General features: G+C 40.3%; 1 protein-coding gene across 2 annotated transcripts in view; it reads left to right on the top strand.

Annotated features, from left to right (window-relative positions):
• Nucleotides 1–20,998, top strand: part of STAC (SH3 and cysteine rich domain) — a 72,459-nt gene that overhangs the window by 40,156 nt on the left and 11,305 nt on the right. For both annotated transcript variants that reach the window (XM_071429676.1, XM_071429677.1), the window contains 7 exons: nucleotides 3,740–3,840; nucleotides 5,985–6,066; nucleotides 7,519–7,634; nucleotides 11,926–12,007; nucleotides 16,214–16,278; nucleotides 17,185–17,273; nucleotides 20,866–20,917. In XM_071429676.1, coding sequence (XP_071285777.1) covers nucleotides 3,740–3,840; nucleotides 5,985–6,066; nucleotides 7,519–7,634; nucleotides 11,926–12,007; nucleotides 16,214–16,278; nucleotides 17,185–17,273; nucleotides 20,866–20,917 — 587 coding nt within the window. The remainder of the gene's footprint in view (nucleotides 1–3,739; nucleotides 3,841–5,984; nucleotides 6,067–7,518; nucleotides 7,635–11,925; nucleotides 12,008–16,213; nucleotides 16,279–17,184; nucleotides 17,274–20,865; nucleotides 20,918–20,998) is intronic.

Here is a 20,998-nt window from a genome sequence, read left to right as displayed (position 1 = left end):
AAAACCAGAGAAAAAAGTAGTTAGGTTACTCCAAGTGGAGCTTAATTCTTAAGCCTTTAGTTCCTATATTTCTGATCCACCACTGACTGAAATTATTCCAGGTGGGCTAAGATAAGCGGTGACTACTGTATGTGAGCATCAGTAGCTTCCAGCTTTGCTTTAAGGTTGGTATAGGGGAATATCTGCTGCTGGGAATAAACAGTAGGCTGCAATCAAACCATCAGCTACTCAGGGGGACAGGAATCAACCTAGACAGTGACGGTCAGGCTTGCAGATCATCAGTGTGTGCTCAGCACATGTCCCTGAGGAGACTGTGTTAGTGTCTGAGACTTCACTAATTGGAACACTGCACCTTCCAGACAGTGCTTTAACCAGCTCAAATGTGAACCCTCTCCTTACCCTTCCCCTGCCCTATGCTTCAATCCACAGAAAGATTAACCCAGTGGGAGTAAGCACGCCACAGAGAGGCTTTCAACTTCAAACAAAGCCTGGTACCCTCTGGCAACAAAGGAAAATTATCCTCAAATAGTCTCTATTGTGTTGTTGTAGCTATTGCTATTATTGTTACTATCTTTGTCACTGTATTTTTATTTTTTTACTTTTATGAGTCATTAATACCACTTATTTTCTAGTATTTAATTATGTTCAGACCAAATTCCTAACTTTCTTATGATTTCCAGGGGAATTTATTGGGAAATAATGTTTCAACACATTGCTATATCCTGTGCCACTATTTTAGGCATAATGAAATAACTCTCTTATACCAGTGCATGACTGTGGATCTGTCACTATACTCACTCATTTTTACATAACATCCTTGCAAGATCCGTGTTCTGCCTGCTTTTTCACTATCTTAAACTACCAAATGTCTCCTAAAACCTGCCCCATTCAGGCATCTGCATGGTCAATAAGTGTGCATAAATAGGAGGCCAGAAATTGATACAATAAGTGAAACCCTGGTCTCATTTACACCTGTACTGAATGCAATCTCTTATCTGTGATGTGAGCTGTGATTGTGCCTCATTTCTGAATCTCAGAAACTTTTGGGTCAGGTACATTACCAGTATGTAGTTATTTGATTCCTGGCATGCACTAGTTTTGAAACAGCTTAGCCATAGTTCTCTGAGTGATTTAGCGTAATGGGGAAGAGAAACCGAAGAAAGAATTGTTCTGTGGGGAAAAAAAAAAGATGTTTCTTGTAGAAATGCCATTTTCAGAGCTTGAGATATGGTGGTTGAGCATAAATACAGCATAAATGATTCTTCTCCAAGCTCCGTAGTTATTCCTCAGTGGGAGGCAGGGAGACACAGGGAAGTTTTTTCCAAGCTAGCCCCACTGTAAACCAAGTAGTTAGAACTGAAAATGGGTTGAAGATTGGAGCTTTTGATAGTTTTGATTTTGATTTACAAAGCCTTCTTGTAGACTCAAGTGGGTGACAGAAATACTTTTCCTCTCTTTGAGCCACTACTTAGCTACTCAGATATAAAAATATGGCACTCATCAATGGAAATACAGTGTTGTTCTTTTGTAATTGTCTTACTCGTTTTCACATGACCACAGACTCCTGTTCTGAAAGAGTTGGGGTCATTTTTGAAAGCAACTCAGATGCTTCACATTCATTTTGCACATCATTTGGGCACACAATTGTTTTGACAGGTGTGTATCTTCTGTAATCACATGGTTAAAACATGTAAGGACCAACATCCACCTTGTAAAGTTAACATTAAAATGGCTGGAAAGGCATAACATAGCCAGCAGGAAGGACTGTGAGATTATCTGCCTCTTCACAGCTAAATCTTAGGAGTAACTTGGTACAGAGCAGCATGAGTGGAGAATTGGACCCGGTGTAAGCACTGACGTGTTGCATAGGCCAGCTGTGATGTCATTTTCCTTTGCTCATTCTGCCCTATAAATATAATGAAAAACTGTCAGGGAACTACTCTTTTCCCAGTGCCAGTTGTTGATCACCAGGAAGGGTGATTCAGCATTTCATCATCAGTAATAAAAGCACAAAGCCACAGAAGTCAATATTGGTTTGGGCATGTGTAATTGAAAAGAAACTATAACTGAAAAAATCCTCACAGCACACTAATCCAAGTGCAACCATGCAGGAAAAAAGGAACAAATAAACAGGCATGTGTTCTTCTAAGAAATCCTGTGTTTGCTAGGAAAAAAAGACCTCAGAAAAAGAGGGTAGAAAGGATGTCTGCACGCACTGAAAGGTGGCTAAAAGGGGCAACAAATGGGGAGCAGGAACTGACTCAACTCCCTTGAAGTCCCTGGAGCACCCCCCACACTCAACCCCATTCAGTCCCTATCACTTCAGCAGGCTCTATAGGAAGGTGGGAAGGATCTTGATTCCCTGTCCTAAAGGAAGCACACAGGTGAAACATCTGAGCCTGGCTCACTGCAACAACCTCAGCCTGCCTTACCTGGCTTGCAAGTGGCCACTTCAGACACCTCTTCCTCTGAAAGTGGAACACAAGGCTTGGGTTTTGGCAACAACTTGATAAAACCTTCCCTGAAGTGCTTCTTTCTTGAGGTAGCACTTCACTGAATGAAACTGGCAGCATGTACATAACCAATGAGCTCAATGAGTACTTTCAGATTCAGGATCCTTCTGACTAATATTTATCATGTCTGACTAATGAAGGCTGGTTAAAATGTCAAGTGTTTTTAGGGTTTTTTATTGCCTTGTTTCATACTGATTCTCACAGTAGATAAAATGAACAGATATGTTGTTTACTTGTTTCATTTACACAGTCCTGTAGGGGATAAAAGAGTTGCTGCAGCATCACTGCTTCTGCATAGTTTAGGAAGTGTTATGGTTGTATGAATAAAAGTGACTGTTCCTGCCTGGAAGCAAGCAGACTTGGGTCTGTCATTTAAGAGTAGGTCCTCACTGAAGCTAATACAGAACTACATTTGGCCTAGTGGGAGAATTCTGCTTCTTTAAAGCAAAATTTCTGCTGTAGCTCCCCTACCTGTGACACGTAACTTTTCTACTGACAAGGGAGGAAAGTATAGTGAAACTTGTGGCACCCTCACTGCCCCACTCAGGGACATGTAAGGAGCCCTTCCTGCACCCTCTGAGCACTGGCCCAGGATGGTGAGAGCAGCAGTCCCTGGGAGCAATTGTCAGTATTGTTTTGAGCATGTGTAATTGAAAAGAAACTATAACTGAAAAAATCCTCACAGCACACTAATCCAGAGTGTAAACCACACAAACAGGATGTGTTTGCCTGTGGGTAGGAAATGGCAAAGGAGATGGGTTAACCCTCTCACATATGCCTGGAGCTAACTTCATCCACAAAACCTGGGCCTCCATTGATGGCCCAGCTCCCAAGAGCTGCTCCAGAGCTTGGGTGCTCCAACAGTGGCTCCCTCAGCCATGCACAGCCACGCTAAGACCTTTCAAAATAACAAAGGGGTTTTGCTTGGTGTTCATGACACAGAGGACACTGTTGGTCAGATTATCATATAGCAGAGCATAATCCAATATAAATCTAAAGGCAACAACACCCTGGAAACGAACCTGGGGGACAAGTGCCTAAAATGGAGAGGCTGTAAAGAAAATAGGTGTACGAATGTGCATGTTTAAAAGCAGGTAAGGTTAAGGCAAAGAATGTTGCCAGTATTTGCTCTACTGCAACTGACCCCATCAGCTCTCAGGTCACTTGTTTAAATGGATGGAAACTATTGATTTTGTCTAATTCAATCTTTGCTGTGCATTTCCCAGGGACAAACGCTAAGCACGGACTGCGCTGTAAGGCGTGCAAGATGAGCATCCACCACAAGTGTGCCGACAGCATCGGGCAGCAGCGGTGCATGGGCAAGCTGGTAAGTGAGCAGCCCAGGGCAGCATGTGCTGGAGCTATTTTTGTGTCCCTGAACCCCAGGTGTGCATTTAGCTGCTGCATTAACAGAACCCACACCAGATCACTTTACTGAGGCGGGAAAAGCGAAGCCAGGTGGTGCCCTGCTGTCAATTTGGGCGATTGCTGCTGCACAAGGATGGAAACAAAACCAAGGCACAAATCCAGTCTGCTTTGTGGATGTGAAAATACAGTTACAGAATACAAATTTAGCTAGCTAACAAAATTAATTACCTTGATTTCAGCTGTGCATTCTGTAGTGTAAACCTCTCAAAGAATGCTATAAATTAATCATAGTATTTCAGTAGGGTTTAACAAATGAAAAATCCTCCAAATTATGTTTTATTGTTTTCTCCACAGTTAGGGCTTGAATAAAAAAACATAATTCACCTAAAAAAGAAAACCAAGGGATATTTCTCAGTAAGACACAACAGAGTTTGAAGCAATCTCTCAGCAGGAGGGTCTGGGAAGAGCCTGCCCCCGTAAGGACACAGCACTTTAGTGCCTGGATTGCCTTCTAAGCAGCAAAATCTTGTGATTGGCAATGGCAGTACACTATGTCTGAGACAATTCTAACCCACCTTGTTGACTATTATGGGACTATGGTTCCTTCTGGTTACTTTTGGAAAAAGAACTTGGAATAATACCAATTGGAATATGAAAAGTGAATAATACATAGATTCATGTTTCAGATGTTCTCAGAATTGTTGTGACTTGAAGACATTTGAGACAACTGAGCTAAAACCAAACAGTTTTACTGTGTTAAGTGATGGGAAAATGCAAGCACTGACTTCAAAAGTGCTACAAACCCCACCTTTCACTGGAAAGATCTTTTCTGTCCAAGAGGGCTCACTGAAAGCTATTGTTGTTTACATCCCCAAGTCAAGTCTTCATAATCATAGTTGTAGTATGAGGCATTCTGGTATAGGAAGTTGGTCTGTGAAGAGCTGAATGACAAGCCCTGGATAAGGCAAATATTGTCCCATGTTAATTCATTCATGCATGTCTTGATTCCAGCCTCAGCTCTTGTGGTTACTAGTTTACAAAAATAAAAAAAAAGAGAGATCATATTTACGTCAGGAAGTTGTCAGCAAAGTTGCAGGAGTTTTGTGAGCTCATGCTGATGCTCTGAATCTAGCTTGGGTGCAGACAAAGGCTGAAGAATCTGGAATTTTTTCCTCTAAGACTCCAAGACTATCAGTCACCTCAGTCTTTTTCAGTCCTTTCTGCAGCTCATTACCTGAAGAACTAGTTGTCTATCAGGTTTTGATGTACACTGAACAGAGGATATGGAAAATATGCACATCTCTTCAAATCTTCCTCACTTCTCACTGTGACTAGAAGTTCTCACAGCCTGCAGACATTAGAAATTGGAGAGACAATTTGTGAAATTCCAATGTCTTGAAGGCATTAATTTTGAGTACTAAGAATTTGCCTGAATTGAGATACGTTTTTTAGAGCAGCGTAGGCACCATTATTTGCCATATTATGGTATTCTTTAATGATATAGCTTGAGTTTTTATGGTGCATTTTTCTACACATCGACACTATGGGAATATCTGATAACAGCTTAGAGAGCTTCTTGACCTTACAAGACAAAAGGAAAAAAAAAACAGTGGAAGCTGCAGTCAGTCAGCAGAAAACCTTAGAAAAACCTGTAGGAAGGTTCTAAATTCTTTGGGTTTCACATATGCGTATGTGGGAGCATGAGGATTTGGAGTTAGGGTGGGGAAGGATAGTCACATGTTTAACAAATACAATACAATGCAAATTCACATTATATAAGAAGACAGGGAGAGGGAAACTACCCAGAACTTCTAATGATTCAGCACTTCTGCTGCAATTAATTAGTTTTGCTTTTGTGTAAGACAAAAGAAAAAAGAGAGCTGAAAATTAGCCCCTCCTTCCACACAAATATAGAATTTTTTTTTTCTAGGCAAAAAATCAAATAAACATCTGATCTCTAAACCTCACAGTGACTGAACAAGAGGAGGCAAATTTCCAGCCTCACCACAATGTTCCACCACTAACCAAGAGCTGAGGCTATTTCTATTTCATCAGTCAAGGCAAGCAATGCACTTCACTCATTTTTGCTTTTTCTCCCTCCAGCCAAAGGGATTTCGACGGTACTACAGCTCACCACTACTCATTCACGAACAGTTTGGCTGCATCAAAGAAGTGATGCCTATTGGTAGGTTTTGACTGCTTTTCCATTCAGTCTTCCCTTGGCAATGCTCTGCAACAGCAGCGGCAGAATTCCAGCCATGGTCTTTACCCTCAGCAGCCGTCCAGCTCCTTTCGGTGACTGGATGCCCTTCTGCCACCTCAGGAAAGGACCACTTCAAAGATACAAAGCTGGAAGAGGAGAGGGTGTGTTCATTGTGTGTTTCACTCAAAACCTTGTGTGCATACGTCTTAGCAATTACCCTGCTTATCATAACAACTACTTGAGAGCAAGGTAGGAACTTAGGAGTGAAGAAACGCCGAAATATTGAGATGCGGGTCTGAGCTGGGAAAAAACAGGTAAAAGACAGGGAGATCAAAATAGCAGGGGGCATTCAAATCACTGGTCCAGCTTTTGAGGGATGCTGCTAGGTTCCTGTCCTTTTTCATCCATATTTCTTACTTTCCTCATATTTTTCCTTATTGATCATGTCTACACATTGTCTGAGTACTTGAAAGACCACTTGCTCCTCACTGTAATACCAAATTTCTGAAAAGAAACATTTTGAAATTGGGAAGTTAAGTTTATTCTGGAAAATATTTTTCCCCACCAGTATTCTAACCAGGCAGACCTCAAAGTGCAAAAAAATCAAAGCCAAAACTAAGCAGTCCACTTAAAACTACTTGTCTGATGACATTTGTATTCTTACTGTCATCAGTTAAAAAAAAAAATAATTACAATGATTTCATCTAAGTTTCTCTTTCTCAAAAACACCCATCATTTTTATCAGAAGTAATAGAAACATTTCCAATAAACTCTGTCTAAAAAATGAGGTGTGCTTTCCTCCAATCAAAATCCAAAATCTGTTGCACTTTCTCAGTACTTTGGCTAAAGTTTCCCTCTTTGTGCATAGCTCTACAAATGTACCATTTTCTACATGCCCACAGCCTTGTGTCACAAGGGAAGTTGAGGTCTAAGAATGAAGTATGTAGAAGAGAGTTTGAACTGGATTTGCTTGTTTCCCACAAAGACATCCATTTATCTTCCATGGGAGATTATTTTTGTGGCTAGCTATGAGGGAAAGCCACTGTTGAGAGAAATCTGAGAAGTCACTGGTAGGGACAAACATGGATTAGAACATCCTGGTAATCTGTCTTCTTTACCACCACATAGGTAGCACCAGTGATGATTAGGGAAGGAGAATGGCAGGTGAAGAGAGACAAGGCAATGGCCGAGAATGGAAGAGCCAGGATGAGAGGAGGATGATCTTTATGGGAGTAGAGAGGCAGCAGAAAATTGATAGCAATTCCATTAAGTTCAACACTCACTTTTTATCAGCATGGTCTCTCAAATTGTTTCTAAGCATACAGCTCAACCTCTTGGTAGAGGCATGTGTTGCTCCAAGTTAAGCAGGAACGTGACCAGAAATATCCTCAAGGTATTGATTGACTGATGCATGTTTTGCTCCTTCTGTTGCAGCCTGTGGAAATAAGGTTGACCCTGTGTATGAAACTCTTCGCTTTGGGACTTCCTTAGCCCAGAAAACCAAAAAGGGAAGTTCTGGAAGTGGGTCTGACTCTCCCAACAGAAACTCCGTAAGTGTCCCCACATCTTTCTTCTGTTTTCTTTCTGGAGAAGCAACAGGTAATCATTCACATGAGATTGTGTCAGAGTTCACAAAATTTTATTTCAAACTGTAAAAAAACCCTAAAATCTTACTCTCAGCTTCATATAGGGACCAGAAAATTTGTTATTTTTGAAAATTGTATCTTTTAGATGACTCTTGAGAAAAAGAGAAAAATACTAATTAAATTAGTAAACTGTTTTTATCAGATTGGAAAATGATATATTAATCTTTTTATTTTGCATATCCATATAGAAGTGTAACTGAGCTATTGAACTGTCAGGCTGGAGCAGATGCATAGTGCCTGCTGTTGATGGTGGCCATTTGCCCTTCATACAAGTGATAACAATGAGTTGGAGTCCTCAGAACCTAGATTGAAAAGTACATGATCCCAGTACAAGCCCAGAAAATTTAAGACACTGCTACTGCAACAAAACAAGGGACTGGGACCTCCACCCCTTTCCAGTGCAGAATCGTGAGGGAGGCATTACAGACTGGGGCTTCTCTCTCCAAACCCCAAACACAGACAGGTGTGATAAGGCTGTTCTATCCAGACAGGGAGGCTTTAGCCTTAATGTTTGTCATTCACTCCAATCATGAAAGTCACTGTCTTAAGGACTATGGCAGAAGAGGTAGAGAACGAGGGAAGTGATAGTTCTTGTGGCCATGCCTTTGCTATATCCACACCTTGTTCAACAGTAAAAATTGCTAATTTCTTCCTTATCCTAGTATTGGGATCCACGAGATCAGAAGCTCCTTCATGGTATTGAAAGAACATTTCCTACCTTCTCAGTCTCTCATAAACAGGCACTTAGACCTATGTTTGAGGTTCTCTTCCATTCCAAAGAGATCCCCTCCATGCCACCCCTAGCTCCCTCAAAAAAATAATAACCATAAAAAGAAAATCACACCTGAATCCACTGGAGGCTAAAACTGATTATCATCTCTAAAAATCAGGCCCACATTATCTGACAACCTCTTCTACTCACACGTCATAGGACAAATCACTGGGCACAGAGACATGAGGAGAGTTGGTCTCCAGGTCTCAAAGCAAATATTTATATGCTTAATATCAAGTCATGCTAATATCTGTGTATGTTACAACATTTCCCTGGCATTTAAATGCATGCTCATTCATATGGCTCACCTGTAATCTCAGGTGGTATAGGTGGACTCTAAACAGGCACCAATTCATGTCAGATGGGAAAGAAAACAAACTCATTTAAGCAAGAACTAAGTGAAGTCTGCAAGGGATTTATTAAAGGACATGTCCTCTATCCACCCCCATTTGTGCCTTAAAAGGAATTTGCTAATTCCCTTTTTTTTTAAACCCAAAGTGACTCTACCTTCTGTCTCATTATTACATTTCTTTCTTTCAATTATTTAATTTCCTTTGAAACAAAATTTCTACAAATGTAATTATTGCTTTCTACATCAATAAAGTTTATGTTGAATTATAAATGAAAACTCGAGCATAGAAATCACTAATGCTGTGTCAGCTTACTCTAGGGAGCTGATCATAACTAGGTGGGGTGTGGGCGTAGAATTGGGAACGCAAGTTCGTTACAGGAATTTCTCCAGGGTATTGAAGCTGAGAGAGAACGTAACATGTGTCAGCATACAGGAAATAGAGCACATTAGAGAATTGAATCAGCAGACCTGAGAAACCATAAATTTTGCCAGCACAAGCTTGTGGATCGAGACAAGGATAAAAAAACAGGGTAGACACAACCCTGAACAAAATGATGGAGCTGAGGACCTTTAAAACTGACATGTGACCTGGGAGTAGGTACTGACCAGTGGCTGCAACAGGGATGTGGCACAGAGCCCTTAGAAGCACGTGTAGTTAATAACTCAGAGGGACTACGACCTTTCCCCAGTGATCCTCACTTCTGGGCTGCCCTGCTCCTCTCCAAGCAGAAGCGGCAATGCAGCTGTGAGGCTGTGCTGAGTCCCAGCCCTGGGAGATGGAGTGTGCTTCAAGGTTCTGCCACGTCACCAAACCAGGGACACCAGGGAGGTGGGGACACCTGGGATACTACTTCACCTTGCAGGTGGTGTCCAAGCTGTCCAAGGCCTCACTCTGGGTCAGCACAGCAGAGGTGCTCCTGATGAAGGTGATGAAAAGCAAAGGTGACTGGCTTAGAAGCTGTACCTTGCCCCTACAGCCATGAAGCTTCCATACTGCATGCAGTTCATGTAGACAGCCTCTACTCTCTGCAGAGACAGCCACCTTCCTCTAAACTAGCCAAAGTATTTTTAACAGGACTGAGCTGTGTGGACGTACTCATTGATTTTTCCGCCCGGATTCTGCATTTCCCATAAAAGAAAGTGGCCATATGCTCCAGATTTACTACCTACTGCTTGCTTCAAAACTGTGCTTCTGCAACCCACATTTATACAAAAAGGCACTTGAGGTGATGTAAATGTGAATCTGGTTTTTGTTAGTTTTTTGTGGATCGGGTCTTCTCAAAAGCAGCTTTGCACCTCTATCATTTCTATATGACCATTTGTCATGTAGTCATTCAGTGAAAAATCATTAAGGGTAAATGAGGTTGCCTCAGAAGATTTTGGATGAAGTAAATACTAAAGAGACAGTCACTACACATCCCATATGCACTAGAACTTAACAAAATAATATTAATTACTAATCAGCAATAATGAAGCTAATCTGAGAAAACTGAGGAACATGTTGTAGCAATGAGCTGAAAAATAGCTGGGACTTAGTCCTTCAACAAAGCCAGTCTTTCTCTTCTCCACCCAGCAACCAGAATCCATAGATATGCTCTGCACTGGATCTGTGTAAACGTTGCTATTGCAATGCCTCCTCATCCTCGGGTGGCCTATTTGGGCAAGATGCAAGAAAACATGACCTGCTGCAAAAGGCTGAGTCTAAAAACAAGGAGCAACAGAGCAGCAAAGTGCATATTCTTAAAACAGCAAGGAAAACAAGATAGCCACAAGATGCCTGTGGCACAAATCTGGTTTCAACCCCTTTGTTCATTGGTTTCTTTCGTGGAGAAATAGCTAGGAAAGTACTGGATAGGAGAAATAAAATTGTGAAAGCACTTTCTAAAAAAAGCTTTGCTGTCAACACTAGTAAAAGGGGAAAAAAACAACATGTAAAACCTATAAAACAAGTCAAATTCTGCTCCCTGAACAAAACCAGAAATGTTCCTGTGATACAGGCACAGGACTGCAAAGCAATAGAGCAAACTGTGTGTACAGTACAATTGTAGAGTGTCATATAATAACATTAAATCCTTCTTGTGTCTTAAAATCTGTGAGCTGGAAAAAAAATCAATCTTGGGAAAGATGATTTGGAATAAATTTACATTTATTCAGATTAGAGAAAGCACCTGACTCAAATTCCGTTTTTGGGTTTTTTCTGGTTATCAAAGACATAGAGAGTTCAACGACTGAAGTTTTGTTAAGGTCAGACTTGCACAGAGTTGCTTGGAGCAGCTCCTAATTCCTGTTGGGCTATACAAGGAGAAGCTGACTACCCAACCAAGGAATCTGTATGCAGAGTATACTTCTGAGGCTTGAGATTATGTCATCCCACGTTTTCCTATGCCCTGGAACACTGGGTCCCTAATCATGACTGACATTAATACGGTACAGAAAAGAAATCATAGTAATTCTAAAAGCAACACTTAGGTTTCAATTTCCCTAACCATACTGGCCAGATGACTGTTTAAAAAGAAAGTGAGGGCAGATATCTAAAGACTGAGCTCATCCACTTCGTTGCACTCTAGCTCTTTCTTTTACAGCATTTTAACAAAATTAAAATGACCCTTACATTACAGTTATTTTACTGAATAATGTATTCAGAACTGATATATTAAAATTCAGTAGTTTCAACTAATGTTCAGTCCCCTGGATGATAGCTATTTAGTATACCTGCAGAATCTGAAAATCCCTTCATGCCCTTTCTGTTTTGTTCAGAGAAGCACATTGCTCAACTTAATCCTTTGTTCCTTAACTTTCACTTTATTTTGTACTGCAGAAATCTTTTGTGCTCCAGACTCCAAACTTGGTCTGGAATTTTTTTTCTGGGCTTCCCCTGCTCCCTGTGCAGTAGGTATGTGCTGTGCATCATCAGATCCAATTTCTCCTTCCATCCCGCTAGGCTGACTCTGCTCTGCTCTCTCACCACTCAAATACTGCGTTTCCCAAAGGTCCTTGCTGTGGTTTTATTTCACTTCATCAGGCCCTTTTTCTGATTTATCCTGTCTCATTTGCTATTTCTGTCCCTGCAGACAGCTGACTTGGTAGAAGTTCCGGAGGAAGGCAATAGCTCTGCAGGCACCCTTGACTTAAGCAGAAAACGAAGCAACAGCGGTGAGTGCCCCCAGGCCAGGACAGCCCCTCCAGGTGAAAAGGCCCATGTACAGCCTGTTTCAGACCAGGGGTTATGGCATGCACAGGTTTTAGCAGTGTTCTGATTTCCAAAGCAGGAGGTGAGTTGGGGCAAAAATTTGGGGAATGCGTTTTGCCATTCAGATGAAATGGAAGCAACCACTTTCCTTAATGTGGTGTGTCCAAAAGTGCAACTGGACAAGGTTCAGGTCCATTCCCTATCTCCTATATTGACTTCATGATCATGACTGTAGACTTAACGTGCTTCGCTTCCACATTGGCAAAGTGGAACCAAAAAAATACTTTCTTTTCCATATGTTTGATTTTTCCACATGATTTTGTATATCATTACCTCTTTGGGACAAAAAACAAATCATAAAAGATCTTTGTGTCTGTAAAATACACAACACAGTGAATTTTGATTATGATTGCATCTTCTCAGTACAACTGTAGCATGCGCCCAGTAATATTAACAGCCCAATTTCTTTGTTTGATTTGCAGTACAAAAGTAATGGTTTTTACAGCAATGGTTTGATGGGATTTGAAAACCATCATAGCATCAAGAGTTTAGTAATAAAATCTCAGCCACCATGAGTTGGTGTTTGTGACCATGTTCTTGAATTCAGTCATCGCAGTAGAAGTCATACACAAAAGGAGTTGTTGCTCAGCACAAATTCAGGCCCAAACCATCATGGCAACTTCTCTAACAGCACCTGAAATCTGCTTTGCTGAATCTCACAAGATGTACAGAACAAAAACAAGCCACACCAAGCATAACTTTTTTTCTTTGTGGTACCCCCAGTGCTCCTTACATGCTGCTACCAATTCATGAAGGTGAAAGGCCAGCTTTAGCTGTCTGTTCCTATATTATGCCACCTCCTTATTCCTTTCCTCCCTCTTGGTCCTAGCACCTCTCCTCACAGTGTTCTGTCATTTCCTTCCTCTTATTTTGTGAATACCTCATCCATATTACCTGATTTCTCCTGAAAATTTTATTAGGTTTTCTGTCCTGCAAGTGCAAGTTGACCTGACCTGGTTAAAGATAGAGAATTCAGTCTGCACCACATTGTTTAATCCTGGCCACTTGAGATTGAATTGACCCTGTTTGAATGTTCAGATAACTTTTTATTTCTTTGCAAGTCAATAGTTTCATTTCTGAAACCCAAAGAAACATTTTTTTTCTGAAATCTGTATTCACTGAATGCACAGAAAGGCATTCAAGGAACTTACTTAAAGAGATTAGTTTAAAAACTCAGCATGTGTCAAACCTCCAAATAACTTCCTCGGCACATTAACGATTCCTTTGATCAGCACTGGCTTTTTTACAATCCATCCTTTAGGGGCTCAGAGTATAAATTATGCATCAGTCACTCCAAAAATTTCTTCTTGGTAGATTTTTAATAAACTGCCTGCACTGTTTACACAAGCTATGGAAATGGTAAAATCTTTTTCAGAATGTAAAAATCCCTGTTTTTTCCTTTCCTTTCTTTTTTTTTTTTTTTTTTTTGGTCTACTGCTGCTAGGGCAAGCAAGTAGGAAAATAGATGGATTTCTGTTGTGTAGAGATATGAACAACATACCTCTATGGCTTTCAGATTCAAGTGCCTCCTATTAACATCCAGACACCACAAACTAAACATAGATTAAAAATATAAGTACATTCAAAATGTTTTTACAAAGTGACTCATGACTCCTTTTTCCTCAGTTGTCTACTGCCTCTTTATCAGGAAGTTCCACATTAATGCTTCAATGACTCAGGTCCATTCCAGTTAAGTTTGTGTTGTTGTTATTTTTTTGTTTCCTTTTAAAATACTGTTCTACAAATAAGTATTTGGGAAAATGTACATTTGATGCTCTTTGGTAAAGGGAAGTGGCAGAAAAGACAGCCTCCAGAAGGGTAAAAGGACCCAGCACATGCATGGCCATGTAATTTTCCCTGTAGAACTCCTAAGACAACAACTTCAAGGGGAGATTCTTTCATTCAGGCCCTGGCATAAATCCCATGAAGCAAGGCTTCCCAGTTTACAACTGTGAGATGGCATACTTAATTTCCAGCCCTTTAGCCTCCTCTAAGCCAGTTAGACTCTTTCATGCTGTGACCTACTATCTGTCCCAAAAGCTGAAATGTACTTTAGGTGACATCTGTGAGCCTGTTATCAACAGTGATTTGAGCACTTTCTCCTTGAATCAAATATGGGATATCCTCCCTGCAAGCCCAGTTTTCAAGAGTCCTTCTCAGCCAACACAAGGACACATTTCAGCCACCTCCCCATGTGCTGGGTCAGCTCCACAGTTCACGAGGCTGTACATTAGTAACTTGCTTTATTTTCTGTCACTAAACAGGAATTACTCCTGACAGGATGCTGAAATACTTTTACTTTGTCCAGTGAATGACTTTTTGCAAGTCCAAAAGGCTCCTGATTACCCAACTCAGTTCTCACCAGAACATCTTCAATTTGCCTCCTAACTCCTGTTCCTCTGAACATAAAAAGCAAAGCATTGTGATTTGAGGAGGACTTAAACCCTGCCAATCTGTAGTAGCAGCACTTTAAACCCCTTCATACAGATGCCAGACATGTATGTACCCCTATATTAATGATGCAGTAAATTAGGTTTATTTCTAAGGTTTTCCTTCTCATACCTGTGATAGTCTGCAGGGTCAGAGTCCCTTTGCAGCAGGACTTGGTGAGGAGCATATTGAGGCCTCAGGTCCACTGCAGTCAGGACAGCCAGACACAACTTGTGTTGACATTTTCACCTTAAGTGTGGCAGGTATCAGTTCACATACTCCCTTCACATTCACAGATTGAACTTTATGACTACAACATTGCCTTACATTTTGTCAGAGAAGATGTATGTGCTCATGAATGCCTGTCACTTTGTACCAAATCTTTCTCGTGCATGTTGTGGCTGCCGTTTCACTTGTCTTTTATCTGTTACAAGAACACTGTCATGTTTTTCAATATCCAAGTACAACTGTCTACTATCAAAGAACCTTATATTTCCCTCATAAAGCTTCTCCACAGACTCTGTTATGTTGTCAGCTACCATGTAGACTAGTCCAAGAAATATGTGTAAATGAAGTGAAGGACAAGCAAGTGAAAAAACAGGAGAAAAATTCAGAGGATTGGTGTTCTCTAGTCCTTTTTTCCCCTGAATGCATGTAACTGTATGCCAGAGAAACAAAAAGAAAATGCCCCCAAGTCACCTGATACTTTGGAGATTGCCAAATTGTTAGAGGCTATAAAGTCCAGCTTCTGCTCAAAACACTTACAGAAGTAAATGGTAGCAGAAGACATTGATGGTTCTAACTGCTCAAAGATTCCAGCTATTAAAAAAATCATATTCAGACTTTATCAAGAAGCAAGAAACACTGGGCAATTCTTAAAATGTGAAGGGGAAATTCAGTCAAAAGGATAAAGCTACTGTGTTTTTTCTAGGGAGATAACTGAGGACAAGTACCAGTCAGCTCATGAATTAATTGCAATAGAGGGTGACTGATTACTTATCAAGTATGTTAGGTGCTGTGACTGTTGTCTTATTCTATGAGTTTCTGATTTAGTAACTAAAAAGCAAATTTTTATATCTACAGGCCTGTAGTTTACCTACCCTGAGTTTACCTACCCTGATTTGAAAACAATTCAGTTACCTCCTGTAAATTCAGAGAGAGAAGTAGTGTATCCAGTGTACTCCATGGACTAGTGGAGAGAGGGACCAAAGAAGGCTATCAAACGCTTGGAGTTAGAGGTCAAAGACAGGAAGGAAGAGGTTTTGCATACAAACTTTCCCAATATTGCTCATATATGATCATCAGCTTTAGCAGGTGATTTAAAATGGAAATACTGCTTATCCTAGACACAACAATCCAGTACTGAATGTGAGAAAAAGCCTGCTGGGCTTTAAATAGTAATGCACTTACAGTACCTGGGTTCTGTTCGTAGTGCTGGACTTGTGTGTATTCATCTGATCAAAATGGTTCATTTGTTACACTTGTAAATTCTGGAGGACAGAGATTGTGTCATGTGCCAATGGCATGGTTTTGTTGGGAGTGTAGAAGGGCTCAGAGGAGACCACAAGGACTCAAAGAAAATAAGGGAGAAAGGGAAGAGATTAACAAATCCAGGTGATCCAGTTTAGGTGAAGAATCTTAAACTACTCCTAAAATGTCATATGTTTTCTTTATTTCAGTGTTTACATACTCTGAAAATGGCACAGAACACTTTGGAGAAGAACCAAAAAGTATACATTCCCCGGTATGAGCACAAATTTTGTCATGATGCAATGGTAATGGGAAGTCATGTAAAACTCTTGTTTTTATGGCTGTCTGAGGACCTTGACTAGGTCTGATGGGTCACTGATATCTGACAGTCATGTTCTTACACCATTTCTGGGCCACTGGCCACAGCTGGAAGCAATACATGTTACTGGATGGCTTTTTGGTTTATCCTTTGTCATCACCTTATGTTTTTCTGCTTATTGCAAATTGATTTGGGAATGCAAAAGATCCAGTGTGCAGGCCATGTAATTACAATAGAACTCCCATCATGTAAAAATCACAGATTTGATTTTAAAAATTATTTAGTGTTTGCTTTAGCTGCTTTTTTTTTTCCCCAGATTAACTGTGGAAAAAGTGAGAAGAGAGAGTAGCCAGTCTTTCTGTTGAAAACCAAACACAAAAATATTTCAAATATTAAAATCACTTCTAAAAAGTGATTTTCCTACTCTGAATTTGGGCCTGTACACTGCACAATTCTAGCTCCATCCATGAGAACTGTAGACTAGACACCTTACATAATGCCAATAGTACACTACTGGGCTCATAAGAGCCTACCATATGTACTACTGAGACAAAAAAGGCACACCCATTTTTGAGATCTTGTCCCAAAGAGCAGCCAGTGCAAATTTCTGCTTGTGTTCTTTGGAAGCCTGGAATTTGATCTTCGAGTTCAAATAATCTTCTTTCTAAATTAAGGTAGTTACTGCCTTAATGGCTTGCAATGTACCTGGGCCATAGTCCTCCAAGCTGTGAGAGCAGAGAGATGATTCTGGATAATTTATTGTAAGATCAGGTTCTGGTTCCTCTGTCTGTAACAAAATGAACCAAATTCTTTTACAGAGCACATATTTAAATTTTCTCTTTCTCTTTTTTTTTTTTTAAGGGACCATTTTATAAAAGCACGTTACAAATGAACACCTATGTTGCCTTGTACAAATTTGTACCACAAGAAAATGAAGACTTGGAGATGAGGTAAACTCCAAAATATTAGTTGATTTGACACATTTGCACTAATGGTCATATATGACTTTGGGGAAGGGAGGGTTTCTTCTGACATTTTTAAGACACATTTTTATAGATGTAGCCATCAAGATACAAAGATGTTCTTACAGTTAAAAAGAGCAGATGACCAATTCTTTTGGCAAGGATACAATAGATTAAAAGTTTCAAAAACCCTTATATCACTTTAGGAGCAAGATGGCTTTCAGCTATAAAATGTTCTCAGCTGCTTTGTTTTTCAATCAGAAGTTTTCAGCTAGGAATTCACCACTTCTCATATTAATGCTAAAAATTTTACCAGTCCTCTTTGATCCTCCCTCTTATTCAGTTGTGTCTGAAAAAAGAGAATGGTGTCCAGCTGCTGGATGGCAGTGTTTTCAGTGAGAACTTTGCAAAATAACCTTATTAATTGCTATTTTTAGGACTTACTTCCTCAGTTCTGCATCAGTTGCTTGCATTAAAAGGTCTAATCCAAGCCCAGTGAAGGAAAAGGACAGCTTTTATTTCACTAAAATTATTTTGTTCTTGCTGCTCACATTTTGCATGGTCTTGCTGGAGTTCTTACTTTGAAACATGTCACCTGTCTTCAAGGCATCCCTATATCAAAATAATCATGCATGTGCCACAGAATTTAGGGAATTGATAGAGAAATGTCCCTCTCCTCAGCATCTCCAACACTGAAAGCCTTTTTCCTGTTCCCAGCTGTGCCTTCTCACTGCTCTGGAACTAAAGGGGGGGATGTAACACGGAAATTACAAGTTTTCCTATCATTCTGCTTTAATGGCATTTCCTGATCATTATTTTAGGAATGTCTCTTCAGGAAATAACCACATTACATGGCAACCTTTAGTGCAACTTGCCAGCTATTCTGCTTGAAAGGTTCCACTTTGCATCCTGCTCTTTAGGAGTGTATTCCATCTTGTGCATTTCTTCCATGACGTAGAACATCTCTCAGACAAGCCTGCACTGGACTACCATCCTCATCCAGACACAGAAATCCAGAAAACACATCAACCTTCAAAATCCTCCTGTTCCACATTTTAGGAGGAAAAGCAGCGTCTGGTCTGAAACATTCTCTTTCAGGGAACACCAGGCTCTTTCCAGGGATACCAGCTAGGATTTAGACTAGTGGTTGTCAACCACAGCAGTGCTATTTGTCCCTTGGTCAGAAATTCAGTAATATATGTGTTAACATTGTTCCATAAGGGATGCCCAATAGCTGGTAATGTTGTTTTGTTACTGCAGAGCCAGGCAGGATCCAACTCTGCTGCATGAATTCCCATTTAGCTGGAGGTGGGTTCAGTAGAGCAATGTTGTCAAGCAGTGTCCTGGGAACCCAAGCTGGGAACCAGCCAGGCACTGATCAGCTCCTTCATACCAAAGGCAAGTAGCTGGGGAAGGAAGAGTTAGGGCAGATTTCTGGAGTTCCCAGCTCATCTCTGAGAGGATACAGTGAGTGGCAGATTACTGCAGTGAAGATGTGTAGCCCTGATTTCAGCTGAAATTGGAATTTACCACAGCCTGAATTTCTTCCCTAACAGCAGGAGCAGTCAGTTGGATTTTCCAGTGCTCTGGCATAATTAAAGTAGGACATTGGAGTAATACACTTATTCTAAGAGATGGCCTTACATTACCAGAGAGAATCCTAAAGAAAGCAACACCATGTTTCAGACACTGCAGAGAATAGAATAGAATAGAATAGAATAGAATAGAATAGAATAGAATAGAATAGAATAGAATAGAATAGTTGGAAGGGACCTACAGGAGTCCCTGTAGGGACTTGCCACCTTGTCACCTCCTGAAACCTAGATCACTGAGGTAGAGCAGACAACTTTTCCAAAGCTGTGATTTACAGAAGAAAAATATGAGACCTGAATGATTTCAACTAGTAGTAAGAACCAAGTGGGCTACCCCCTATCAGAGATTAGCAGCCTAAATCTAGGGTGCAAGAATAACAGGTCCAGATGGGATTTCTATTTTGAGTCCTTTTTGGAGATTAAAGACATTTATATTAGCTCTCTTCTAGGAAAAAGAAAATCAACAAAATCAACAGGCCTTCAACCTAAAATTCTCTGTGCTCAGGCAAGTGACAGGGAGAGACTTTAGGTTCAGTTGCCATCTTTGACAGCCAAATAAATTTATATTTTCTGGGTTATTTTCTAACAACCAGGCTGAAGAGTATGGGTTGGAGAAGGCTCTCTAAATCCTTCTTGTTGAAAGTGCTTTTCCTTTCAGTGTAACGGCTCCAGTGGCATTGGCCCCAGTCTGTTCACTTTGAAGTTGCAGGTTCCCTTAAAATCTATTTGAGTGTTTTGTATTAAATATTAACTGTAGTAAAGGATTCATATATTCTTTCCCATTGAAAAAAAAATCTTTTTCTACTGGGATACCAAATTGTCCATTTTCTCTAGCTTCCTTCCTCACCTCAGTAACATTTAATTATTCCAAACATCTTGAAGCATGTTCTTGAGGAGGGCTTGAACAAAATCCTGTTTCAGATTGCACACTTAGAAGACTAAATGCCTGTTTCTCCAGTTTTCAGCAGCAATGATAACCACTTGGAAAGGGGACCAAGGATGCCCACCACTGACCACACCTCCAGTTGCATACTGGACAGATCCACATTTTCTAAGCATGCTCTGAAAGACCCTGTTAAATTGGACCTGTTATCCATCATAACAGATGCTCCAGATGTGTTTACAGGCTCTTGTGCTGATACCTCAACAATACAATGAACCTAACAGGGAACGTTGAATAATTAGGGGTCAACAATTAATTTTATTAAGATCAAGAAATGTCCCTTATCCAGCAAACAGAGCTTTCTGGAGTTAATCCCTTTGGAAATGGTCTCCCACTTAATTTCTACAACATACCACTATTATAAGTATGTAGGAATGTTGATGAAGTGCCACCAGTGGGGGGGAAAAGGTCAAATAACTGTTCAACTACCTGCACAAAATCAGCTTAGCAAATTTTGCTATTAGTGTTTCCAGCCAAATTATTCTCCTAGCTCTGCTTTGGAACTAGTCAGCTGGATGCTGATACTTAGCAATTACAACTCAGCACCACACATTAGAAAGGTAAATATGTCCCATTCAAATAAAAAAGACATTCTTGGGCAGAATTATATCCCTGCTGACTAATTGCCTTTGTCAGTAAAATAGAACTATTTTCCTGTCGCCTTCCTTCTGCAATCACAGCTTGAAAACACAGATGATGAAGTAGTGTGTCCCAACAGTGTGAAATGTCTTAAAATAAAACAATAATGTGTTTAATAAAGAGGGACTGTATTTTAAACAGTTCCTTAAAAAATAAGAAGCAAAACTTCCAGTTCATAGATGTTGTCTCAAAATAAAGATCTAGCCCCAAGATACAGAGACTGCCTTTCTACACTAACATGTGTGACTGAAGAAAACCTTGCCACCTTATTGGCCCTACCTTCAATGAACACTCAAACAAAATAACCATGTGAGGACCACCTTCCTATTAGAAGGGAATTGTGAAAGCTGATTCAACATGACAATTATGTAAGTCATCTTACATCCTATCCCTCTTCTAATCACAGGCCAGGAGATATGATCACACTTCTGGAAGACTCTAATGAAGACTGGTGGAAGGTATGTGATAATCACTTTACATCTGTTTTCTTTCCAAAAGGAAAAATATATTGTTTTCAATACTGAAATTGTATTAAAGCT

This window comes from Agelaius tricolor, unplaced genomic scaffold, assembly GCF_023055355.1.
Source record: "Agelaius tricolor isolate 1412-34295 unplaced genomic scaffold, bAgeTri1.0.p SCAF_6, whole genome shotgun sequence".
Lineage (NCBI taxonomy): Eukaryota > Metazoa > Chordata > Aves > Passeriformes > Icteridae > Agelaius > Agelaius tricolor.
Note: the sequence above shows the minus strand (reverse complement) of the source record. Positions and strands in the feature narration are given on the sequence as shown.